Below are 26,596 nucleotides of genomic sequence, written 5' to 3'. Positions count from 1 at the left end.
CACTTGTCTTAATTAATGTATGCACTAGTTTGTTGCTGAGATGGGTTTACAGCCTACTGATGACACACAGTTAAAATAAAAAGTTGGTGAAGACTGAGAAAGGAACCACCTGGTAACACGCTGGTCATCACTGCTTCCTGAACAACTGGTGCAGGAACATTGTCGTAGGGGGTGGTGATGAGTTACTGAACAGCCAAATGTGTGATACTACATTAGTGGATCACAGGGTTATGCCCAGTTCACTCCTAACTGCTACTAAGTAACTTATTAGATACTTAGTAGTTCTTATTATTACTTCACTGTTAGCGGCTGGTTCTGTGTGACTTTTAACAAAGGTGAAGGATTGTACATCCAGGATCACTTCAGTGCTTTGTAGTGCTTCTCTGTTTCCTCATGAAACTTGGCAGAGGTGGGATGTGTGCAGAGGAAGAACCTATTAAATATTGTCGATCCAGACCGTTTTTAGATTAGATTAGATTCAACTCGTCATTGTGCGCACAACAAAATGATCGTTCCAGATCACTCATCCAGAGACGAGCATCTGCGGTCGTGCAGCCAAAGCCCGGCACTACCGTTAAGCAATGTGGTTTAGGTGTATTCCCCAAGGACACGACGCAGCGCAGGGACTCGAACCAGCAACCCTCTAGCTGCAAGGCAAATGCCTACCCACTGTGCCACTGCCACTAATCATGGGGTTGGACTAGGATTTTTTTTCTTTAATAACAGTGTTTCCTTCTTGCTCGTGTTAAAACGGTTTCTTCGTAGTTGAGCAGAAAACAGTTTTGGAAACTGATCCATGTTTATTGTTATCAGACTTTTATAAGGATGGACAAATGAAGCGTATAGCTGGATATCCTTAATAAGAAATGCATTTTTACGCCTCTGATAGATCCCACGTTGTGCCCTAAGTTTGCACCATAGCTGAACGACTCTAAGCCATAATAAAGGGACCATGAACTACACCACATAATATTGCAATCTTTTTTTTTTTTTTTTAAATATATATTGTAGTATATGGGGGTAAATTCCAGTTTACTTATATATAAAGTGAGATTCTGAAGTAGTTTGTGAATTTTCCTCTATGGTACTGATTTCTAATGAGAGTCTAAAAAACTGTATGTTTCATGCAGCTGAAAGTGAACTCAGCATTTTTTCAGCAATTAACATAATTATCCTAAACTGTATTGTTGTTCTAAGCCAAGATATTCATCTTATACTTGATGTGTGTGTGACTTATGCTATATTTAGGCATTGATGGTATTTATGCTGGAGCTGGTGGAATGAAAGTCTAGAACGTTTGAGACTTTAATCCCTCGTGCTGCAGCCTCTTGTAGAGAGGCTTAAGACTGTTTTGATCTCTCTGTTGAGTAACTAACTGCTCTGTCTGCAGGTCCACTCTTAACACTGTTCCATTCAGCTGTGAGATTATCCAGTTCACTCAGTGTACTTCGTGACTGAGCAGAGAGTGGAACAGACCTCTGAGGTCCTAAACAGAAGGAAGATGAATGACAACACACAGGTTAGTAAAAGGTGATTAGCATTGATTGATCAGATTAATATGAATAGTAATTTCATACATAATGTTTTATGATGTCTTGTTTACACCAAGTCTAGATCTAAAATATAACCCAAATTAATAATTTTGTAATTAATCAGTTCTCTGAGGACAAAAGAATATTACTGTGCGAAAATCTTTCCTTTCTTTAGATTTTGCTTCCAAGGAGCCAGACTTTGTTGTAATTTTTTAAAGCGGTCTTGAGCGACAGTTCTCCAGGCTTTCTGAAGGTCTTTCAAAGTTTTTCTTTGGACATTGGCGACATTTTCACAGTGGAGGCTGCATTTCAGTCAGTGATGTTGGCGATCTTGTCATAATTGATGGAATTATGAATGCAGAAAAGTGCTGTCAGATTTTGATCCATCACGCGGTACCATCTGGAAAGCGTGTGATTGGTGACAGGTTCATTTTTCAGTATGACAAATGATCCCCAAACACGCTGCCAATGCTGTAAAATATAAGTGGGCAGAAAAACACACAGTGGAACACTATCAGTCATAGATTGGCCTCCTCAGAGTCTGGACCTCAATATCATTGAAGCAGTGTGTGATCATTTTGATAGAGAATAGAACAAAAAGGCAGCCAGCATCCAAAGAAGAGCTTTGAATGTCCTTCAAGAAGCCTGGAGAACTATTCCTGAAGACTGCTAAAAGAAAATCGAGGAAAGCTGCCTCAGAGAGTTCAGGCTGTGCTGAAGAATAAAGGCGGTCACACCAAATACTGACATTCAAGCTCATTAGAATTGCACAGCCTCTGTTTTTGCCGTTTATAATGTATTTCCATTTATGTTTGCACGTTTCAATAAATCACTGCACCTATTTCCTATTTTCCTAGCAGAATATAAAGAAATGAGAGGTGGCTTAAGACCTTTGCACTGTACTGTATATATAAGACAAATTAATTTACTAAAACATTTTTCCAAATCTGGAAAAAAATAACTAAAACTACAGATTTTTTAATTATTTGTAATTCATTCCACAGTGAATTACAAGGATTAGGCTCAGAAAACGTGACTGAATTATGCAACAGTCCTCTGATCCCTAAAGCTGTACTTCACCAAAAATGGATGACTTGTTAATGACCTCACAAGCGTGTGACTGAGAGTTCTTTATAAAACAGGCAGGTCATTTTACTGCTCACAGTCATTTTATTTTCATTTGGACGATGTTAACAGTATTACTTTCGAGCAACATTTATTGTGAAGTAACAAATATTGTCATCCTGTAACAAAACAAAAATAAAAAAGCTCGAAATCTTTACATTATAATGGCCATGGAATTGAATAATAAACAAACAGCACCCTGAAGTAGAGAAAAGCTCATTAGGAAACTTGCTTCTAAGTTGATGGTGCATAAAGAATTCCTTAGAGGAATTCCGTCTTCTGTATATGGACTTTGCACTTGAAATACACTTATTTATACTTATACTTCCCCCCAAAATACTTAACATGACAAGAACCTTGGTAGTTTACTCTTAGGTATCTGACACCTGAACTACATCCACAGATTAAAGGGATGCACCAACTTTAACAGCTGTCACTTCGTGCGCGCTCTGAGCTCTTATGTAACAGCTGGTAATTAAAGGCAGCAAAATTACAGCCAGGTTACTGAGCTAATAATAGCACAAAAGCTTCGACACTGTACACAAGCTCCTGACAACTCATAGTTCTAAAACGACATAAAATGTAGATAAATAATAATGGAATGCTTTGTCAGTCATTTTAACTCTAAATCTGACTGAAAACAGAACAACAACATGCCAAATATTAAAGATATATATTCTTGTTTGGCGTATATATGCAGAGACCAATTGTGTGTACTGACAAATCTTTTTGGTGATCTACACTACGCTGCGCAGACCCTTACACAGTTCTGAATATTGCAGCCTCTAACTGTTGTTTGTTGGCCTTGTAGTTTGAAAACAGGGATTTTGGGGGATTGTCTTTAATTCCACGCAAATCCCCAAATTCTTTAAAGGTTTGTGTTTACAAGCTCTGATCTGAAATTGTTGAACTATTTGCCCATGCTTTCACAGAGAGGTGAATTTTCCACATTTGTCATGTTGTCTTTGTACATTTAAAATCTGCTTTTAAATCGAATAATTTAATCACTCCACCAGCTAGGGGTATAAAAAAAAATAAAAAATAAAATAAAAATCTAAGCATCACTGGTTTTATCTCAGTTTCTCAGAATCATTCATATTATGTTGAATATTGTTTATTTGGAAGTATGTTCTTTCTCTTTTACACAAATCTCTAACAGGATGAGGAGGTGCTTCAGCACATTGAGAGGGAGGTACGGATGCGTGAAGGAACCTGTAAGCTACTGGCAGCTTGCTCCCAGAGGGAGCAGGCCCTGGAGGCCTCCAAGAGCCTTCTAACCTGCAATGCCCGCATTCTGGCCTTGCTCAGCCAACTACAGAGGATGAGGAAAGTGCAAATCCTGCAGAGTGTGGGACGCAGGTCAGCTGTAGTGCAATGATATACTGCATATAGAGGGGCCTAGAAGGAGAATGTGAATGAATGATATAGACTTGTATCATAGAGCAGAAACAAATCATGTTTTTTGCAGAAATTCATGCTGCCTGCTAGCAGTTAGAGGTCAGATACGCTCTTAAGCTGTCATCAGTGATGACCCCAAACCCAACCTCTAACCCTGATTGTTTTTGTTTTATTAAATTGCTCACCCAGAGAAAAAAGAGTGGCACACATAAAAAAAAAAGAAAAAAGTCCCCAAAAGCAGTCTGTATTGCCTTTCTCCAAAACATAGGGTCAGAGTTATGGTTACCACCCATGATCACATAGATTTCAGAGTGTTATTGCTTTTTCTAACAGATTTTATTCATTTTCCCTGAGGTTTTGCTTTGTGAGGTTGAAGTTTGTGCTGTTGCTCTGGTTTGCACTTGTGCTGCTGTTATTTATTGATGCACTGTTCTGTGCTGTCAATGTGCAGATGATTATTAAATGATCTACATATTTTACTGCAGGGCATCTGAAGATCTGGTGCCATGTACAGGGAAAGTAGCACTTTCGGGTGAGCGTTAAAATATTTTTCAAAAGATTTCTGAAAGTACTGAAACTAGGTGCTTTACGTTTCTAACTCCATAATGTGCACTCTGTAGACCTGCGAATCCCTCTCATGTGGAAAGACTCAGAGTACTTCAAAAACAAAGGAGGTAAGTCAAAATGTGGGGAAAAAAACAAACAAAAAAGAAACCAACAGAAAACAACAGTCACTTTATTAAGAGAGTTTGAAAGCCTCTGATGCATTTTTTTGGTTTGGTATTTGCACTAAATCCCTAAATACTGCCACACACACACACACACACACACACATGCACACTCCAAATACCTAAAATAGTCTTCACACATTAATTTGCCGGTCCTGTTCTCCTTGCCTTCAGAGCTGCATCGCTGTGCTGTGTTCTGCCTGATTCAGTGCGGCACACAGATCCATGACACTGACCTGGTGATGGTAGACAGGACGTTAACTGACATCTGTTTTGAAGACACTGTCATATTGTAAGTCAGGTCATTTTCTGAAATGTTAAAGGCTGAGTCTCTGCATTTTCACTTTAAAGGACATTTGTGTGCTTTAGTAAAAACAAAAGTAAATGCATTTTCTTTGTGTGTGAGCAGCAGCGAGGTAAGTCCAGGGTTTCAGCTTCGTGTTGAGCTGTACAGCAGTTGCGTGGTCGAAGATTTTTCCCCGGGGGCGATAGGATCCTGGAGAGTGAGCCGTCTGGGGGGCTCTTTGGGATGCTCCTCTGGGAAAAAGATCCGTGCCGCATTTGAGTCCGCAGCTGTTTGCGCATCCATTTCCAGCGGAGGAGATGCAAGACCTGGAAGTGTGCCACCACCATTATCACCCGACCTGCTGACACTGTGAGCGTGACAATACGGGGACACAGTTTGTGTTTTTTTGTTTTCTTGGAATAAAAACAAGACTGATTGTGCCATGTTCTTTCTGTCTGAAGGGGCCCTAAGTACAACCTTTTGGCTCACACAACTCTGAGAATTGAACACGTCCGGGAAGGTTTCAAGACACATGATTTGTCACTTTCAGCAACAGGTGAATTTCCTCTCCTCTCCTCTCCTCTCCTCTCCTCTCCTCTCCTCTCCTCTCCTCTCCTCTCCTCTCCTCTCCTCTCCTCTCCTCTCCTCTCCTCTCCTCTCCTCTCCTCTCCTCCTTAAATAAATAATAACTCCTTTTTTTAATCCTTAATCCTTTTTTTGTTGTTTGTCAGAGGATAGTCCATTCTGGCTGCCCTTGTATGGAAGTATGTGCTGTCGCTTAGTTGCTCAGCCTCTGTGCATGATTCAGCCAGTGATAAGTGGCCAAATCAAAGTCAAGGTGACAAAATTTTCATATATTGTCCAAAACTGTTATTTATCATTATTGTTCACATTCTGACTTTACTCACTGCTCTTGCTCAGCTTGAAGAGGACTTTAATTATTCAGAAAGTGTCTATGGCGTCCTCAAGAGGCAAACTCTTCTCTGTTATCAAAGTCAAGAAGACCTGGCGTCTGAGGACAATCCGATGCTTGTAATTCCAATCAGAAAGGTTGGTCCTAAACAAGCAAAGTCTGATGAATAAAGAAAATGCATTTTGTCAGTGCTGATTATAATTACATGTCAAGGCCACTAGAGTGCACTGATGAATTATTAAGTGGAGAGGAACAGTGTCGAGTGCGCCGGCATCTGAAGACCGGAATATGTCAAAGTTTCCAACAGGTTCCTTTTTGTCATATTCTGATAGTTATTTAATTCAAAGATAAAAAGACAAAGTCTCCTTGGAGCCCCTCTTATTTACTTAAAAAAACAAACTTAAAAAAATCCAATAAACATCACAAATAGGCATAATTTAAAGATAACTTTACCTGCTTAAACAGGTACCATCACTGCAATCACGAGCACTTTTAAAATAGAAGTTGGAGTATCAGAATTTGCATTTGTGCAAGGAGAGACTCATAAGACACAGACACTTAAAAAAACTAGAGCAGCAAATACCTGAGCATCAATAAAAGTGTCAGATTTTAGTTTCAAGATTTTCTTTTTTTTTTTTTTTTTTTTTTTTCAGGGAGCCTCATATTTGAGAACGCTTCCATCAAACTCAGTTTTAACATTCGTTTAAATGGTGACTTCATGTTGTGGGTATGTGCAGAGATATTTGGTAGTTTTGGCAGGTGATAAGTATCATATAATGCCATTTCTTTCTGTTGGTTATCTGTTGGTTAACAGTGACTATTCAGGTTTTTCATGCTGTGATGAGTGAGTCATTTCTCACCTGTAATAAAACCATTTTCGGTAATACAAAGGTATTCATGGGTACCTGCAATAGCTTTTTGGATATGTCCAGGGAAACACTTCTTTTGCACTTTGCTGTGCATGATAAAAAAAAAAAAAATTCATTCTTAATAGTTAAATAATCCCATATGTTTGTTTTTTTTCCTCTCAGGATACCCTTATCTGTATGCCGGAGAGCGATCCTGCCCATTGCCAGAATATATATATCAATACAGAACGTCAAGGGGAGGATGTAACTTATGTGCTCACCACACACACACCGGAAGACACGCAGCGCTGGAGGATGGCCCTCTGTCAGCATGTCTATAACATGAGTGAGGCCTGAATGATTTTTTTTTTAAATATATTTTTAAAATTTTTATTATCTCAGCTGAACAAGCACTGACGTCTAACACTACATTTTGGCAGAATGAGGCCAGGTTTTAAGTTAGCGAGAAAGGCATTACATGGAAGTTTTGTGTGTCCTGTTTTTCTCTCAACAAAATTATGAGTATGTTTACACAAGAACAGGGTGTGCACAGAACAAAATGAATGAATGTGAACAGCTGTTAAACAAAGAGAGTTCACACTTCTGTGAAGCTTGCATAATTCTCAAAGTATGATATTGTATTTGCAGGATTGTTTTAATGAAACTTTTTGGAGAAGTAGGTGAGAATAACTTGCGTCACAATCAACCCCTTAGCATCTATATGTTGCTAAGCTGTAACTATGAATTGTTGGATGTTAGGGAAAAAGTGATGTTATGGAATCAGTTTAATTTTGTTCTCTTTGGGCGGAGCCACAGTAGCTGTTTATCCCTGTTTTCAGTCTGCATAGATAAGATAGTTTGTGGTTAGCTGCAGTTTCGTGTGCAGCCCTGAGACCAGGGAATGCTGTCAGTCTTCATATCGAGTTCTTCACAAGCCAAAATGTTGGATTATTACTTGAAGATGCCCAATCTTGTTTTTGATGAGGTTTCATAAGTAAATCAGTGCCCACACTCAGCTCTTTCTAAAGTTGTCCCTTTCTTTAGTATCATTATGACTTTGTGCAAGCAAAAACTACACCTGGTGTAAAGGAAACGAGACACCGGTGACACTAAGCTGGTGGTTAACTAATACACAGGTTGCTTTTGAACAAACAAACAAACACCCCCCCCCCCAAAAAAAAAAAACTCTACAAGATTTGCCGTATCAGTGGGTGCAATTACATGCTGCAAATATGCAGTTTATTTTGTGCTTAGTTTTCACTAGTGCTATGCAGTAGGCAGGAAGACCCGCAATCAGTATGCTGCATCTGGATATTTCTTCATGTGAATGTGACTAAAACATAAAGATGAGCAGAGTTACCATCGAACCTGTATTTGTAGTACAATAGAGCCAGACAAACAAACTGAACTTGAATCAGACTCGGTCTCTACAAACGGTTAGAGGGCACATTTACATGTAGCTCTGTCTGTGTATTTTGCACACATGCTGATACCTGCCAGACGACATTCTTTAATGCCATCCGTGTGATCAGATTAACCTGCATGCCATCCTTTGTACAGAATGCTAGAGAAAGGATATGTCTCTCATGTCAAACTGAAATCAGTGTGGGTTGGTTTGTTTTTTATCGAGTGACCATGAATAAAATGTAATAATATATTTATTATACAAAGTGACAAATGTAAGGATTATCTCCTTCATCAATATATCATTCCAACTGCAGGCGAAGTTATAGGAAGTTAAACCAGCTAGCATGCATTTGTCACATGTTTGTGTTGCAGTAAACTGATGAAAAGAAAACTCTTTGAGACCCACTGGAGTGATGAATATCTATTTAATAAAGGTACTTTCGCCTCCTCCATTATTTCCCAAGGGGGCGGCACAGAGGAAGGGTCAGCAGTTTCATCTGGCACAGATCATCTTGACACAACCGTGAAAGTGACCATGAAAGTCACTAAAGGTGTCCATGCGACTTTGTTCACAGATTAACCAAGGATTAACTAATCCTTGTGTCTTCCCATAATGTTACAGAAGCAGAATGCTATTACTCTGACCTGCATTAGAAAAACAAAACAAAACAAAAAAAAAAAAAAACACACACAACTCATAAAGTAGGAGTTCCACTTCAGCCTGTGTGGGAAGGCTACATTGTCTCTGCACCAATGTGTGTCTCTAAACAAAAATAGATTCTGCATACCTTAGGCCTATTATTGTTAATTACTTGAGTGGAATCTACTTTTAATAATGGAGCATTTGTAGAATGTGTTGTTGTAGCGATATTGTGAATAGGTGAATGTGTCATTGTGCCACTCCTCTGTGTGAATAAGGGTACCTTTGTTTGTCAGAGTTTATTTATCTTAAAATTTCATTTTGCTTTTCAAAGAAAGTACGCAGGGGCCCTCAGTGTAATCTGCAATATACCAAAAAAAAGAAAAAAGAAAAAAAAAGGTGCAATGGCACAGCACTCTGAATTTACTGCAATTTTAGCAGCGCAGTGGTCTTTCTAAAATGCAGAATGTACAGACACGTGAAGTTATGTGGCTGCTATTTCTAATAATCTGCAGTGATAAGGAGTAATAAGGCACATGTAATTAAATTGCAGTTTAGATTTCATTCTAATCAGCTACAGCGCATGCGCACACAACCTTTTGGGACAAATTAGATTGCAACACCATCATGAAAAAACTGCCTCTGTATCTATTCATGTGGCAGTATGCCCTCTAGTTCTGAGTGTGTGTGTGTGTGTGTGTGTGTGTGTGTGTGTAGTTTGAGTCTTCGCTGCCTCTCGTCCAGCAGGTAAATCAAGGTTGTGCCATCAGATGTGAGTGCCTTTCACTGGAATTAATGTAGACTGAAGCTGGTTTACCGGCAATATCAGTCTTTATTGAAACGCTTATTGTCAAACACATTATTAAGGTTTCAGAATTTCAATTTGAAGTTCATGTGTGCTTTAGCTAAAAGTACTGATATGTGGCAAAACACCTGCTCTTTACATTAACAGACAGACCCACGTGATGAAATGCTGTACAGTAAGCTTGCCAGCTAATGTCAACATAATTTGACGTGATAATTGTTCTTAAATTCTGACTGAATTGTTGTCATTCATTTATAATTGAATACCTGTATTGATATTTTTCACAGGCCATTGGAAACAGTGTTGTGATAACCTCATGAGGATAGAAATGCCGAGCTCCAGGAGATCAGCCACAGTGAAGCAAGGATCTCTATACCATGAAATAGGTAGAGCAACATAAGCAGAGTGACTGTACCATGATATGGTATATGTACACGCAGAGCCGGCCCAAGCCTTGACGGGGCCCTAAGCAAGATTTGATTTGGGGGCCCCCTTCAGACCACTTCATTGTCCCCTGAACTTAATCGTTATTAATGCTGGAGGGTTAAAGTTGATTATTAATTTTTTTTTTAGGATGTATTACTGTTTCAGCCTTTTCAATTCAATTCCATTTTATTTATACAGCGCCAACTCACAACAAACAGTCGCCTCAAGGCACTTTATACTGTAAGGTAAAGACCTTACAATAATTACAGAGAAAACCCAACAGTTATCCTAATCTTAAAAATAGAGAGGGTGTCTGTCTCCTGAACCCAAGCTGGGAGCTGGTTCCACAGAAGAGGGGCCTGAAAGCTGAAGGCTCTGCCTCCCTTTCTACTCTTAAGTATCCGAGGAACCACAAGTAAGCCAGCAGTCTGAGAGCGAAGTGCTCTATTCAGATGATATGGTACTATAAACCAATGAAGAGAAGCCAATATGTGAGAAATATGCTCTCTCTTTCTAGTGCCTGTCAGTACTCTAGCTGCAGCATTTTGGATCAGCTGAAGGCTTTTCAGGGAGCTTTTAGGACAGCTTGATAATAACAAATTACAATATTCCAGCCTAGAAGCAATAAATGCATGAATTAGCTTTTTAGCATCAGTCTGAGACAGAAATATTAGAGTGTAGCCTACTCATTAAATTAGTGTTGTTAGAAGTGTGCAAATCTGGACAGTTAGAATAGTCTCTTCTTTCTTTTAGGAAATTGGCATTTGTAAAAAACTAAAACAAACCAAAAAAGTTTCATGACAAATGTGGGCGACAAATGTGGCATATGCAGCCGCATATGTTGCCTATGCCTCAGGCCGGCTCTGTGTACATGTTTGAAACCAGTGTGGTGTGCTGTCATGTTGTTGAGCATCCTTCAGATACTGAGCTCCATAAGCATTTATTATAACATTTGTGTACACGAGTCATTCCGTCACTCTCTTATGATAGATACAACAGACAAAGCTCTATGCATGAACACCTAAGGGTACACATAAATCATCACAGCATTCATTGCTACTAAATCTGGATTATTCATCTGGTTGCTGAGTTTGTATGCTTGCATAGTTGTGAGGGAGACAGGGACAAAACGATGGTACTGAAGTGTTCCCTTTATTGTCTTGGCTAAATTCCTTCATGTTAAACAAGATGAGGTTGATTTCTGTGAAACTGAACTCAGACCAAGATTTGATTTAGCAAAGACATCTGACATTATCTTCCACAAGAAACTACAGTATCTCCTGGTTGGAACTTCAATTTCAAATAGCTTGAAAGCTAAAAATTTTTATTGCAATGTCATTTGTTCCAATTTCAAGGTCAAAATGTAGGACAAAAGGTCATCATGCCTAAATATTCTCAGAAGAGCAAATAAATGTCAGATAGATTTGGATTACTTATGTAAAATCATTTCCAAAGATATGTTACTTTTGAAAATCAGCCCATGGGTTGCTGAGTTATGGTCATTTTAATTTCAGAAGTCAAGCCCTTTACTGTAAAAAAGCAAAAAGAAAAGAAAAGAAATGGTGATATCTCAGGAACCTTTGCTCCGATTGAGCGTATATTAAAAAATTAGTATATCTATATAACAAATTTCATCAAAATCTGTGGGGGTGAGGTTTAACCCGCTGAACTGAAATGGAATGACCCACACCTGATATATAATTCCATTATCCACGGTTCCTTATCAATGTTTGGCTTGTTGCTAACTTGCAAGATAAATATTTGGCTCTTATGTTGCTAGCTTTGTTGCTTTTGGTGAGACTAGCAAGAATTTAGGATTCATTCTACTCTTTGCTAGTCGTAACTTTGCTTCTTTGCTATTTTGTGTAGAGCATGTAAATGACCTCAGTAGCTCAACCCAAGCCAGATGCCACTGACACATGACAACACTATGACTTGTCAATTGGTGTCGCCACTTGATAGATCATACCCTGCTTTATCATCGCTTTCACTCTAAAAGATACTTTACAAAGTGATCAGGCTTTATTAAGACTTGAAGGTAGCAATTGAGACCATAGAAATTGTTATTAGGTTATAAATCAAGTAAGAAAAGCATCATTTACATGTAGAAATCTATATAATCACACTACATTTTGCATCCAGAGGAGTCACCCTCTGCTGGTAATTGGAAAGAATGCCGGTTTAAGGGACTTTTGCTTTGGCTTCACTTTACAGACTGTGAGACCACACTATATTTACTCACTCATCCAAATCATTGAATTCATGTGTTCCAATCACTTTAATGGCCACAAGTGTGTAAAGGCATGCAGACTGCTTCTGCAAATATTTGTGAAAGAATGGGTTGCTTTCAGGAGCTCAGTGAATTCCAGCGTGGTGCTGTGATAGGATGCCACCTGTGCAAAAAGTACAGTTGTGAAATTTCCTCACTACTAAATATTCCACATCAACTGTTAGTGGTGTTATAACAAAGTGGAAGCGACTGGGAACAACAGCAACTCAGCCACAAAGTCATCACAGAGTGGGATCAGGGGATGCTGAGGTACAGAGGTCATCGATTTCTGCAGAGTCAATCACTACGGACCTCCGAACTTCATGTGACCTTCTGATTAGCTCAAGAACAGTGCGTCAAGAGCTTCATGGAATGGGTTTCCATAGCAGAGCAACTGCACCAAGCCTTACATCACCAAGTGCAATGCAACGGATCAGATGCCGATGGTGTAAAGGACGCTGCCACTGGACTTTAGAGCAGTGGAGACATGTTTTCTGGAGTGAAGAATCATGCTTCTCTGTCTGGCAATCTGATGGACAAGACTGGATTTGGCAGTTGCCAGGAGAACGGTACTGGTCTGACTGCTCCAAAATGACTGTGCACCAGTGCACAGAGCAAGGACCATGGACCATAAAGACATGGATGAACGAGTTTGGTATGTAAGAACTTGCACAGAGTCCTGACCTCAACCTGACAGAACAAACTTTCGGGATGAATTCAAGTGGAGACTGTGAGCTTCTGGAAGAATGGTCAGAAATTCCCATAAACACTCCTAAACCTTGTGGAAAGCCTTCCCAGAAGAGTTGAAGCTGTTAATGCTACAAAGGGTGGGCCGACATTATATTAAACCCTATGGATTAAGAATGGGATGCCACTCAAGTTCATACAGTGGTGTGCAAAAGTTTGGGCACCCCGATGATTTTCATAATTTTCCTTTATAAATCATTGGTTGTTCGCATCAGCAATTTCAGTTAAATATATCATATAGCAGAGGAACACAGTGAAATGAAGTTCATATGATTTACAGAAAGTGTACATTAATTATTTACACAAAATTAGGCAGGTGCATAAGTTTCGGCACCCCAACAGAAAAATGACATCAATATTTAGTAGATCCTCCTTTTGCAGAAATAACAGCCTCTAAATGCTTCCTGTAGCTTCCAATGAGAGTCTGGATTCTGGTTGAAGGTATTTTGGACCATTCTTCTTTACAAAACATCTCCAGTTCAGTCAGGTTTGATGGTTTCCGAGCATGGACAGCCCACTTTAAATCACACTGAGATGGCCATTAGTAGATTTTCAGCAGTGTTTAGGGTTGTTGTCCTGTTGAAGTATCCAGGTCCGGAGCAACTTCAACTTCAACTCACTGATTCTTGAACATTGTTCTCAAGAATCTGCTGATACTGACTGGAATCCATGTGACCCTTTAATGTTTAATAAGATTCCCAGTACCTGCACTGGCCCCACAGCCTGACAGCATGATGGAACTGCCACCAAATTTTACTGTGGGTAGCAAGTGTTTCTCTTGGAATGCTGTGTTCTTTTTCCGCCATGCATACCGCCCCTTGTTATGTCCAAATAACTACATTTTAGTTTCATCAGTCCACAGCACCTTATTGCAAAATGAAGCTGATTTGTCCAAATGTGCTTTAGCGTACCTCAAGCGACTCTGTTTGTGGCGTGTGCGCAGAAAAGGCTTCTTCGGGCCTTAACTAGAACTGTGCCTGTGGTCTTCCATTTCCTCACTATGTTCCTCACAGTGGAAACTGACAGCTGAAATCTCTGAGAGAGCTTTTTGGATTCTTCCCCCAAACCATGATGTTAAACAATCTTTGTTTTCAGGTCATTTGAGAGTTGTTTTGAGGCTCCCATGTTGCCACTCTTCAGAGAAGATGCAAAGAGGAGAAACACTTGCAGTTGGCCACCTTAACCCTTTCTCATAATTGGATTCACCCAGTGACGTGCGGTGAGGGTCGTGACTGGTGAGGCACTGACGTCATCACATCAGATTTACAAACATATAGCTTATTCACCATTTGATTGGCAACAGTTGTTTTGTTTAACATTAACATAGTCTGAAGCAAACCTTTTAGCTCCGGTGTTGGTCTTCCTTTAATTATTATCTTCTGCTTCGATTGAAAGTCCAGTTTAGAAAATTCTTTCAGTTGAGTTATGTAATCTTCCATGTTGAACATAAGGCCAAGCAACAGGAAAAACTAACTGGCCTTGCTAACTGTTTATGGTAGCTTGCCGCCGAGGAGTCGTAGAGTCCCTGGGATCACCAGCGCCCCCTACCATGAGGCACGAGAACTGCGTGCCTCACCTAGTGTCTCTTCGCAGCAGTTTCATGATCGCTCAACACAAGAATGCATTACACACACATACAGTTGTTAATGAAAAAAACAAAAAAAAAAACTGTGCATTATATACACCAGCTAAAATATAGAAATTTAGTTCATATAGTAAAAGTGTTAGAACATTTTAATAGCCACATGCAAAGGGAAAGTAATCCGGTCTCACTGCATAGCATGCCAGCACAGTTAGTAGTCATTGGCAATGACTATACTGAGCCGCACCACGGATTGCGCAATCCGTGGTGCGGCTCGCCGGGCTGGTGCCTCACCGTTCGTCTCTTAGTATTTGACCGGCAAATGCGAAAATTCAACGATTTTGAAAAAAACTAATCTAAAAATGGTGTAGTTAAATGGAAAAGAACTTTAAAATACAAATCACTGAATGAATATAACCATTTAATTTATTTTTTAATTTTATATTTCCACGATGACAGGTGAGGCCGTGCCTCACCTGCCTCCCCTGACTGCACGTCACTGGATTCACCTGTGTATGTAGGTCAAGGGTCAATGAGCTTACAAAACAAATTTTGTGTTCCAGTAATTAGTGTTAAAGGTGTTCAAATCAATAAAATGACAAGGGTGCCCAAACTTATGCGCCTGCCTAATTTTGTTTAAATAATTATTGCACACTTTCTGTAAATCCTGTAAACTTCATTTCACTTCTCAAATATCACTGTGTCTGTCTGCTATATGATATATTTAACTGACATTGATGATCGAACAACCAATGATTTATAAAGGAATATCATGAAAATTATCAAGGGTGCTCAAACCTTTGCATACCACTGTATATGTGTGAAGGCCAATACTTTTGGCAATAGAGTGTAAGTTAATTTTTTTTATACACGGACACATGAGTAGCTGGATCACATGACTGCCTATAACTATACAGCTCGTGTAAGCTTAATAAGTGTGCCTAATAATTTAAGGGATTTTACAGATCATGTGAAATTACAAGGGAAACACTACTTCCCTTGAATAGAAGGAAAATGTGCTGTAGACTAGGCACCAGAGAACAATTATTGTCTATATCTGCATTCCCTCCATAATAGGAATTCAGACATTCTTCAGCTGCATAAAGCCGGAGTGACACCTTGACAAATAGGTTTCAGTAAATAGCAGGATTTAAAAGACAAATAATATGGAACAATCACACCAGACAACAAAACAGACACTGTTGACGTGAATAGCTGCATTATATCCTAACCTGCCGACAAGCACGTCAGTCAGGCTGAACAAGACACGCAAAATAAGAAGCACCTAAAATGTGGGTGTGTTTGAATAACAAAATGTTCTTTTAGAAACCACATTCCTGTAAATAAATAGGCCACATGGAAAGAAAATGGCTGTAAAAATAAGAAAAAAAAAGAAAAAAGACAAAATTGTGCTGTGGTGGAAAAACGTGTCTCTTTGTTCCTCATAGTCAACTGCTTAACAGTTTGAAATGATTCCAGCGAGGAATGGAAATGTTTAAGATAATCACTCTGGAGTTGCAAACTGTGAATGATTGTTTCTTCTGTTCCATTTCTATTTTTTTTTTTTTAAGCAACACCCTCGTCCCCCAGAAAGCACACTGTGGTTCCAGATTTATCTACTGATGTCCAAACTTTGCTCTCTACTTACTACAAGGAGAGGTAGATTTTCTTTTTTGTTTACAATCATGTTGTTATGGATATGCTGATGTTGCTTGGGATCTTTGTCCTGTTTTATCACCCAGTTTCAGCCAAGCTTTAGCTAATGAATAGATGAATGAATAGGGACCACCACTGTGCTTTACAGTTGGTGTTTGTGCTTATATACTGGGTTTGGTTTTCATCAAACATGGCGCTGTGTGGTATGGCCAAACATCTCCTCTGTGGTCTCATCTGTCCACAAGTTTTGTGGTTTGTTCAGATGAAACAAAGCTAAGTAGTGCTGCCATGTTCTTTTAGAATGAAGAAACTTTCTCCTGGCAACATTTCCAAGTGAACCATGCTTGTTTGAACGAACTTTAACATTTAACACAAAATCTGAGGCCTGTAGAGTCTACAGGCCTCGATTTCCCCAGACTGATGAACAGCAACAATTGCTTCTTTAAGATGATTGTTGAGGTCTTTCTTCTTTGGCATCATGTAAACACAACCCTGAATGCTCCAGACCTGCTGGCAGCAGTCACTCTTATTGATGATCAGTTTTTAAATGTCTTGATACATAAAACCTTAGAATTTAAAGAGTAATTTTTCACCGTGGCTACAGCTGTCAGTCAAAAGTTACACATTAAGCCTATTTGTTCTTTATCCTGTGCAAAAGCACGTACAAAGCCAGATTCATACAGTAGTTCACAATTGTCTCTTTCATGCACTCACTGAGGTCAGCAGTGACAAATTAACAGGAGACACAGATATACAGGTCACACTTAAACAAGACGAATACCTCTTGAAGTCGAACATGTAAGAGCCCTTTCATATGATGTAGACTGTGTCACCGGTGGTAAGCAAACAAAAGTTACAAGATAAAGGATGCATTTAATACACCTCGTTGTTAAAAGCGACACATTCTGTTCAGGGTGTGATGATTTGTGTACAGAGAGAAGCCAGAGAGAGGTCAAAAATGTCTCAGAGAACAGGTTTTACAACAGAGTTTGATACTGGATATGTGTGAGGTAACAGCCAAAAAATATGACTAGACTGGAATTCACACTGCCGGCTTTGTTTAACTTGAAATACTTTGTGGTTTCATCAGTTTATAATGGTTCTTTTGACAGAATTCCACTAACGCATCAGACCGATACCCAGCATGCAACATGTGCATGGCTGTGTGTGAGAAAGTAGTTATGTATATAAAACTATCAGGGTTTTTCCAGCTTTGTATCGAAAGGTTGATGCTTGGCAGAGAGAGTACGGCTAATCTCAGATCTCAACAAGAGCACTGCTGAGCTGGTGCCAACGTTTGGCTGTTCTGGGTTCGTAACGGGTGAAAGGGGGAGGGGTGGGTCAAAGTGTTGTTATTGTAAAGTCAGTGAAGAAGTGTGTGGTTTGTTGGGTGTAGCTTGAATTGTATGTACCTGTGGTGTGAATTTGAACATCTTAGGTGAGATTGTTCTGGAGCTTTCTCGTTCACAAGGTTTTCAGAACGCTTGACCTCTGACCCTTAGCTTGAGGTCACAGGCACAGAGAGTTTAACTCACCTGAGAACAGATGACTCTGATGTGTGAATTTGAATGTGCTAGGTCACATCGTTCTTGAGTTATGGCCAGAGTTAAAGGTTTTGTGGAAGTTGACCTTCAGGTCAAAGTTGCTGAGAGTCAGAGTGGTTTGAAATATCTAGGAGATGCATCTGTGGTATGAAGTTGAACATCCTAGGTGAGGTCATTTGAGTTATCGCATTCACAAGATTTTCAGAAAACTCGACCTCTGACCCACAAGATCAAGGTTGCAGAGTCTGGGATTTTAGTACATGCATGTATGGTGTGAATGTGAACATCCTAGGTCACATCCTTCTTGAGTTATGGCCAGTGTTAAAGTTTTTATGGAACAGACACCAACGCCAAGGCTGTGACAATAGCTTGACTTTTTTCTTTAAAACATCTGAGCTAAAAATGCATTAAATTAAAAAATGAATAAATAAATTAGGGCTTCAGGTATTTTAAAATTAATTATTAAATTGCCAGTAATACATTTCGCAAGTGTAACTTGATGAAATTCAGTTCAATTAATTTTTATTTATATAGCACCAATTCACAACAAACAGTCAAAACACTACAATAATACAGAAAAAACCATCAGACAACAGAAGAAAGATTTTACATTCAATTCTAGATTTAACAGGGAGCCAATGAAGAGAAATATGCTCTCTCTTTCTAGTCCCCGTCAGTACTGTAGCTGCAGCATTTTAGATCAACTGAAGGCTTTTCAGGGAGCTTTTAGGACAGCCCGATAGTAATTACAGTAATCCCATCTAGATTAAATGAATGCATCACTCTGAGGCAGGACGTTTGTAATTTCAGAGATTTCCTGAAGTTGCAAAGCTGATTAATCAGTCAACTGTATGGAAGATTTCTTGACAGCAAACAATAATTAAAAAAAAGGAAAACGGGAATAACACTAAACAAAGTGACATCCTTGTCACAATGATCTTGCTAATAACGTTCTCTAATTCTTGTAAGTACAGCGACTATATCCTCATACCAACAGATCACCAGATATGAAACTCACAGTTGGAGTTGTGGTTTTGACAAACATTTGTTAAAATAACTTCGACCGCCAAGAGGGTGTGATACCTTTTCCATGTCAGTTTATCAGCCTTATACTCATATTTCACGAAACACTACAGATGAGGTTTATTTGATGACTGTTAATTTTTTTTAATACCTTATACTAAATTTTCTTTTATTACTTTTTGTCCCTCCTTTTCTTTTTTTTTTTTTTTACAGTTATTGATGACCCTGCCAAGGCTATACTGGGAAAGGGTGAAACACTCCTAAGCTGCCTGTTTCTGGTTACCTTGCCTGGTCAAGGAGTTGGAGAAGGACATGATACATGGTGGTCTTTCATGATTTGTAGGTTCACCAGAATTAGTCTACTGTTCCTCCTACTCCTGAATGAACCAGCCAACCACAAAAAACTACAAATTAGTAGAGTAGAACTTCTGTTAAATTAAAGACTATATAAGTAGCAATAGGATTAACTAGCAACTAACAAATACAATTTTGAGCATATAATGAGATTCTGTTTAGAAAGTAAGCTCTAAGGTTGTTTCATTTACCCTCACCCCTTATCTTTAGCTACTGCAGCCACCTGCTAGGATAAAATAACATCTTGCTAAATGTGAGTCTCAAATGCGGCAACATGTCCAAGTGCCACCTAAATCTGGTCAACCTGAATTGAGGTATTTAATATTTTGTGCTGTTTTTATTGTTATATAGCAACAAATACTTTCAGTTGTGCTAACCATCAACTGTAGCAGTATACTGAAAAAACAGAAGCAGTCTGGCACATTTCTGCTGAGTGACTCACTCCAATTACTCAAGGAGGAAAAGCTTCTTACTGTAAATTGACAGCACTCCTTGTATTGTCTACAGATAGAATCATTGATGGTATTCTTGTTGTGGCCACACCTCTTAGAAACCTATAAAACTCTGCACTTCCAGATACCATCCCGTGGAGCAAGAGTGCCTTACTGTTCCAGCGTACATGTAAAAATGTAAAGACTGATCTGTCTGGATATACCAAGGATGCAACAAACTCTGTTCTCATAAAAAAGATCAGACATTGGTCTTCTTCATGAGACCTGGATGAACAAGTTTGAAATGATTTGGGGTTTTCTTTAATCCACACAAGGTCAAACGTACAGTACACCCACGCAGATATTTGGTTAAACGTCCCTTAGCAAGTTGCACCTCAGCCAGGTGCTTTTTGTAGCCAGCGATAAGCTTCACAGATGAAGTGCAGAACTTTTCAGATCACTTAGTTTAGTGGTAGCTTGGCATTTTTAAGTTTCGTTATTTTAATTGATGTTAAAAAAAATTGTATGTTATACGTGTGCGCATTTGAGGATGCAGAGTACAATGCCTGTCTGCATTCTCCTTTTTAAATAGATCATGTGTAGCACACAATTAGTAATTGCTTCCTGGGGTGGTGCATGTGCTCCTGTCAACAGATTTTAATGTACCAGAAGAAAACATTTATATGTTGTTACATAATAATTTTAAGTTTAACCACCCATGCAGAGGGCACTGGTTAAGCAATACTTCACTGTGCAGTGGCAGATGAAATTCCTGTCTAAACATGCTGCATGTCTCCCAAACATGCGTCCTTTTCAAGATTTTTGAAATATCACAAAGTTAAAAGTGATAAAGAGGTGATCAAAAACAAACCCAGGAAACAGGAGGATCAACTTTGAACCCAATGGCTTAGTCAGTATTGTTCCAACTGTCAATGGTTTAAAGCATTGTTCAAATGAGAAAAAAAAAATGGAACCATATTAATGTCGTTGTTCTTTTGTGATTTTAATTGGCAGTTTGCATACAATAAATCAGCATCTAAATTCACGGGAGTGTTTGGTTCTATTTAAATGTTGTTGTTAAATGTTGTTGACTACACAAATAAAATTAACCTGACAGCAGGCTACTTGTGTAATATTCCAGCATGACTAATAACCCCCCCCCCCCCCCCCCCCCCCAGATTTTTAAAGGATGACTGACGCATCTTCTCTTTACTCAAATGATTATCGACCTGTTTTTCAACTGTAAAATGTTGATAAGAATAGAAACAAGCAAATCTAGAATTTGAATATGACAGTTCAGAAATAGCTTAATGCTTTAAAAAAAAAAAGGTCAAATAAGATGATTTAAAGAATTATTTCACAAACAGAAAGAACAAAACGGTGTTTACCAGACATTTAGTAAAATAAATGTGAGGCAATGCAAGTACGCCTGTTACACATTAACACATCTTCCAGATACATTACAAAGTCTCAAAATGCAAAAGGTTGATAAAAAGAATTTATTATATATACAGATTAATTTCACAGCATAACTGGTATAAAAGTCTGGCAACAGGATCACTCTATTAACAAATAAACAAGTTCTACTTCATGTGTATTTTGAAAGATTTGCACAAGACTGAAGTATTAAATGTATCATGCAAACAATATTTCAGCACAGAATACATGAAAAACAGTGCAGATTCTCTTTAAATCAAGATGCTTAATTATTTGCGTGATTCCTTGTATTCCGTTTTGTTTCGTTCACCTGACACTCGCAAATTAATCGGTAATGAATCTGAAGTATAAACAAAACATAGAGCTGTAATATGATACAGTATGTACATGAGCACGAGTCAGCTTTAATGTGGTGTTGGTATGTTTGTGTTATTGGCTTAACTGGTCTCTACGATGAGCTGGATATGATTTTCTTTAGCTTCATGACTTCTTCGGTGGTGAGCTGTAACAGAGAACTGGAGCTGGAATTGAGCATGAGCACAGATGAAGACCCCAGCTCCGTCTTCTGCTTCCCTCCCTGGATGTCGTTGTAGAATTTAGAAGCAAACTCTTGCTCCCTGGGTGGGCTAGAGTCGCTTTCCACCTCAAAGGGGGAAGACTGGGTCGCACTCTCGTGGGCATACCAGGAATCTGATGACTTGTATAACTTATTAATATCCTGCTGATCATATGACAAGATGTCCTGGCTGGCTGCATTTTTCAGAACATCAGCTGAAGGCAAAGGCTTGGCGCTCGTCAAATAATTTTGGCTTTTATTGTTGTGACTGCTGTTCATCTGAGTGGGGTTTGGCACATTTCTCAGACTTAGAGCTGAATTCTGGTGATGGGGATTCATGTGAAATGTCGGGTTGGTGGGAAAAGTGTCTGTGTTGGGCCATTTCCTTCGTTCAGAGTGTTGCTCCTGAGTGGGAAGAGGAGCCTTACTTTCATGTATCATTGCTGAGGACTGACACATCTTGAGCAATTTATGAAACATTGACAGGGGTATCTCAATTTCCATCTTGCCATCCTTCTCTTGTGGAAGCCTGGGCAGTATTTGACTAAGGTTGAGCCCCATCTCTTCTGGTCTCTCCTCTGCTTCTTCTTTTGACTCAGCTGTAAGGTCTATTTTCGGAGAGCTGGGTTTTTGTGCCATTGCAGCAGGATCATTAGCTGTTCCCAGCGGCAGAGCAGAGTCATATACGGGGCTGCTTGATGGTGTCACCACGTTGTCATCAATGACGTGTGCCTCCTGTACTTCTATGGTTAATGGAGAGGGTGTGACTCCTTCACTTGACTCACTGTCTTGTGTCTCACGTCCTTCCTTTGTCAGGACCCCGGCACGATGATGGGTGTATAGTGTGGATGGTTTGTTCAGAAACTTCGGGTTGGGTGGGGAGAATGATGAGACAGGGTTGATGCTGGTCTCCTGGGCTGAAGCTTTAATGCTGAGGTTCAGGGGCTCAGCCAATCCAGATGAGGTCTTGTACTGCTCTGCCAGGTAACGCAAGTGCTTTAATGGCTCCCTTACCCCGACTGCTGAGTTTAGACAAGTTGGAGTGTAAGGGAATTGGGGCTTGGGAGGAGGGGGGAATTGTGTTGGCAACACTGAGGGGGGAATAGGGATGTAGGGGGGCAGAGCTGTCTGGCTTGGTTGGTAGTAGGGAGGGTAGTGGAGAGGCAGAGGGAAGAGACTCCTGTGTTGGTCTACCTGGAGGTTATGAGGGTTCTGTTGGAAACACAAAGTGTTCGTCAGTGTTTGATAAGAAAGTAATTCCACTCTCATTGCTGTATGATAAATATCACATAGGGTTGCTGTTAATTGCTGGTAAAGCACTTGATCAAGTTTGTCATGTGTTTGTTGTTTCAGTGAAAAGCAATACTAACCTGGGGCCCTGGTATAGCTATCACCCTGCGTTTGGGTGGTCTCTGGCCATCATCGATTTCACTGCAGCCGGTAAAGTGGAACGGCTTTGGTTGATGATGAGGCAGCACGGACCTCATTGATATGCCTTTCACATGGCATTCGTACGGCAGCAGCAACCTTTACAAATAACAAATGGATCAGATGAAGATAACAAAATGCACATTCACATGCAGACGGATGGACAGGCATAATTTGAGCTCACTTCTCATAGTGCCTGCGGGTACAGGTGGCTGCACTTGTACTTCGAGGGTTTCCACCAAGTGTATTGTAAACTTGTTTCCACAATTGCTGAGCAGTCACCTGGAGAAATACAAAATATTCATATTAATGTTTGCTTATGTGGAGTGAAATGTCTCACAGGCTACAGTGTGCGTATCCCAAGCTTGCAATGCACATCCCGAGATTGCCTGTTACTGAATCATCAACCATAATGTCTTTTGTTTTTAAATCTGACTTTGAAAGTTATGAAAATATAAGTAATATTAATGTTACTGTGATTTTTGACATCCTAGCAATAATTTTTATTGTTAGCAAAATTAATAATCAGAAATACTACACTGCCACTATGACAATGACAACAACAACAACAACAACAACAATAATAATAATAGTAATAATAATAATAATAATAATAATAATAATAATAATAATAATAATAATAATGAGATTATTACCTGGTGGTAGCCACCCAAGTCATTGACAGTCTTGAACATCACAAATAAATCAACTGAAAAAATATGAAACATACAAATAAATGTAATTGTGAGAATTTAGGAATAGAAATTTCATTACAAATATATTTTCAATCACTTGCTCAAATAATAAATATTTATCACAGTTTTTGAGCCCAAGCTTACAGCTGCAGTTTGTTTTAACACTCCTGAGAATATTCAGCATGCATGAAACGGATTAAAGAGCATGCATTCGATTTGAAAGAAAATGGCTTCGATTACTGCAATAATTAGGCAGTTGCAAATTCGTTTTTGTTCCATTAACTAATTAATTAACATTTACCTTCTAGATTGCTAGCAGATTTTAACTAAAACTAAAACCAAAATTTCTGGATCTGTGCACATTAATGACGTAAATTGCCCAAGTTTTGGGCATGTTTCTTTACTCCTGTCAGATAGCGGTGATTTTTTTTTTTTAGGCTCACTATCAAAACATGTTGTGCAGACACTTTCTAAAATTTATAATACCATATTACTGTACATTATAAAGTGTTCACACATCTTTTTTCACATTATATATTAGTGCATTAACAGACTCTCAAACTGTGTAGCCAAATGTGCTAAAAGAATGAATATTTACTTTGTTTGAAGCCCAGATGTGGGATCCTTTCTATGGGTGTATCTCTCTTCTTCATAAAAAGGTAGAGGTTTTTGAGGAATTGATCCTCCGTGATTTCCTCCACTGCTTCTTTGGGTTTGTCCTCTTGAAATTCACTATGTGCCATTTTCATTTGTACCTGAAAACATAGTGAACAGAAGAAAAGATTTTTATGCTCTGCATCATAACTACAATTTATTTACTATTTATTTCAACACAATAACACTGATTTCCACTAACAGCTCAAAAATTTGAAATGTGATACGCAGCTCTGCTTGACCGACCAAACACCTCTGTCTGCGGCTCTTGGGAGTCAATACCTCACTGTACAAGATCACGTCATCTTGATATCCAGGTTTCTGATCATGTATCAAATGTTAATTATCTTTGCACTTGTCTCCGACTGCATGCCGTTGATATACAACTCAAAAGAGGCGTCAGTGTATTCCTTCATCTTTCACTTTCTGCCGTATTATAATACTGTCATGAATAGTAAACACTACGTATGGAATATCTATTTCAATTAACATTGTGTGTGAAAATATCCTTTAAAATTAAAACAGTGCTTCAGTGCTTTTTTCTCCATGATTACCCCAAAATGAGCATTGACAACCACAAAACAGCTCTACAACAATGGTGACCAGAGACTGAGAAAAATTAAATGGTGAATGGTACTATTTTAAAAGAAATAAGATTTATTAATGATCATAAGTAAATGCAAGTATAGAGCAATTATATTTAGGATTCCATCAGGAATACTGTTACTCACCTGTGTTTCCATTTAGAGAACAAGGGTGGGTACGATTATTTCATTGCCCTGTTAGGCCGGAGAAAAAAGCAGTTTTATTCGACTGGTTTGTAATTTATCCAGTGACTTCTAAACAAACCAAATTCACCGTTGCTAGTTTGATGCTGTGTCAGTCATCCACTTATCCCCAGAGTCTGTGTAACAGTGTGAGAAACTAGCAGAGGCGGTGTTTACTTTAACGTCTTCCTGCTGAGATTGTTATCGTCAAACCAGCTCAACTTGCTCTTCAGCATGTGCCCAGAAACGGTGTACTGGAAAACGCCTCACATATTGGCAGAATAACAATAAAAGCAGTGGAGATTAAAGCCCATAATATTATTATAATGTCTATGCCTGTCTACACAATTGGACATCAATTGCAATCTCCCATATGACAAATTACATAATAGCAAGAGTTACTAAGAATTTTACACTGAAAAAACAGCAGAACAAAGTTTTTAATTGTGTTGTTGTTAGATTAATTGTGATATTATGATGTTGTGTAAGTATAAATGCATAAATGGTGGTGGTGGTGGGGTGATACCCATTGTTTTAAAGCTTGCAGTTTTCCAAGAAGCAACATTTCCTACTGTGGCCAATTGAGGCTGGCTCCAAAAGGAAGTCAGTTCCCCTTGACAGTGTTAAAAGGGCTGACTTGAAGTGAATGAAAAAGTATGTTTTCATATTGATACAAAGTTTACATTATAAGTGATATGTCTTCCCTTATTGACAATTGGTGTTAATGCCTTTTGGGGCCTTTTTAAAGCAATTATATAACAATTCATACATATTAACATACAATTGCCTTGACTTTCCAAAAAACTCTGTGCTCCACTTTGGTGATTGCAATTTTAATAGTCAGTTTATATGTTAGGATTATTTAGAAGGCATCAGTATGTAGTGTATCTATTCAGCCTGTGGCTGAACCTTGTTAGTGTTGACAGTGGCCAGTTTAGAAAAGGAAAAGCTTCAACCCTCATATATATACTTATATATGGTCTGTAATTTTGTACTGCTCTGTTTTTTTTTTTGTTTTTTTTTTGTTTTTTTTTTGTGTGTGTGGAGCACAAATTTCTTTGCCTCCCTGTTATTTTCATGCAACCCAATCACCATGGGACCACAAGCCAGTATACGCCAGGTGCAGGTCCCAAGCCCAGAGAAACGAGGGGGGTTCCATCAGGAATTCCGTCTGCTGAAGAATATCAAACATGGATTGCCAAAAATTTGATTAGGTGGAAGGGAAATGAGGACAGGTGTCCGTTGGACCCTGTGTGTTTTTGGTTTGGCTTTAATTTGTCTGTTCTGGGGTTTTTCTTTTGTTGTGGGGTTTGGTTATGTTTGATTTTCTAGTTCCTTGTGTTTC

General features: G+C 38.9%; 2 protein-coding genes across 5 annotated transcripts; one reads left to right on the top strand and one right to left on the bottom strand.

The window, feature by feature from the left end:
- The first annotated feature begins 1,404 nt into the window (after window positions 1-1,404).
- LOC115789781 (rhotekin-like) lies at window positions 1,405-26,596 on the top strand. Of its 4 annotated transcripts, none has more exons than XM_030743290.1 (13): window positions 1,405-1,519; window positions 3,817-4,016; window positions 4,541-4,587; window positions 4,676-4,729; window positions 4,958-5,075; window positions 5,193-5,438; window positions 5,531-5,625; window positions 5,801-5,907; window positions 5,991-6,119; window positions 7,014-7,176; window positions 9,970-10,068; window positions 16,278-16,365; window positions 26,358-26,596. In XM_030743290.1, the coding sequence occupies exons 1-13, from the start codon at window positions 1,502-1,504 to the stop codon at window positions 26,581-26,583; spliced, it is 1,590 nt and encodes a 529-aa protein (XP_030599150.1). In that variant the 5' UTR covers window positions 1,405-1,501; the 3' UTR covers window positions 26,584-26,596. The 4 variants fall into 4 exon arrangements, with proteins under 4 accessions (XP_030599150.1, XP_030599153.1, XP_030599152.1 ...); XM_030743293.1 differs by lacking the exon at window positions 26,358-26,596 and adding an exon at window positions 19,143-20,741; XM_030743292.1 differs by lacking the exon at window positions 9,970-10,068.
- Window positions 21,044-25,385, bottom strand: arid6 (AT-rich interaction domain 6). Its single transcript, XM_030743289.1, has 6 exons — window positions 25,216-25,385; window positions 24,429-24,585; window positions 23,792-23,844; window positions 23,320-23,417; window positions 23,078-23,234; window positions 21,044-22,919 (listed from the first exon to the last, which is right to left on the bottom strand). The coding sequence occupies exons 1-6, from the start codon at window positions 25,225-25,227 to the stop codon at window positions 21,600-21,602; spliced, it is 1,797 nt and encodes a 598-aa protein (XP_030599149.1). The 5' UTR covers window positions 25,228-25,385; the 3' UTR covers window positions 21,044-21,599.

Source organism: Archocentrus centrarchus, chromosome 12, assembly GCF_007364275.1.
Source record: "Archocentrus centrarchus isolate MPI-CPG fArcCen1 chromosome 12, fArcCen1, whole genome shotgun sequence".
In the NCBI taxonomy this organism is placed as follows: domain Eukaryota; kingdom Metazoa; phylum Chordata; class Actinopteri; order Cichliformes; family Cichlidae; genus Archocentrus; species Archocentrus centrarchus.
This window is presented reverse-complemented; position numbering and strand designations above follow the sequence as displayed.

Coding starts and splice junctions, on each gene's coding strand:
- arid6 (XM_030743289.1), bottom strand. Junction 23,845..24,428: donor ACATCTGGGCTTCAAACAAA/GTAAATATTCAT, acceptor ATATTTTTTCAG/TTGATTTATTTGTGATGTTC. Junction 22,920..23,077: donor TAGCTATACCAGGGCCCCAG/GTTAGTATTGCT, acceptor TGTTTCCAACAG/AACCCTCATAACCTCCAGGT.
- LOC115789781 (XM_030743290.1), top strand. Junction 4,588..4,675: donor AGGGAAAGTAGCACTTTCGG/GTGAGCGTTAAA, acceptor TGCACTCTGTAG/ACCTGCGAATCCCTCTCATG. Junction 6,120..7,013: donor TTGTAATTCCAATCAGAAAG/GTTGGTCCTAAA, acceptor TTTTCCTCTCAG/GATACCCTTATCTGTATGCC.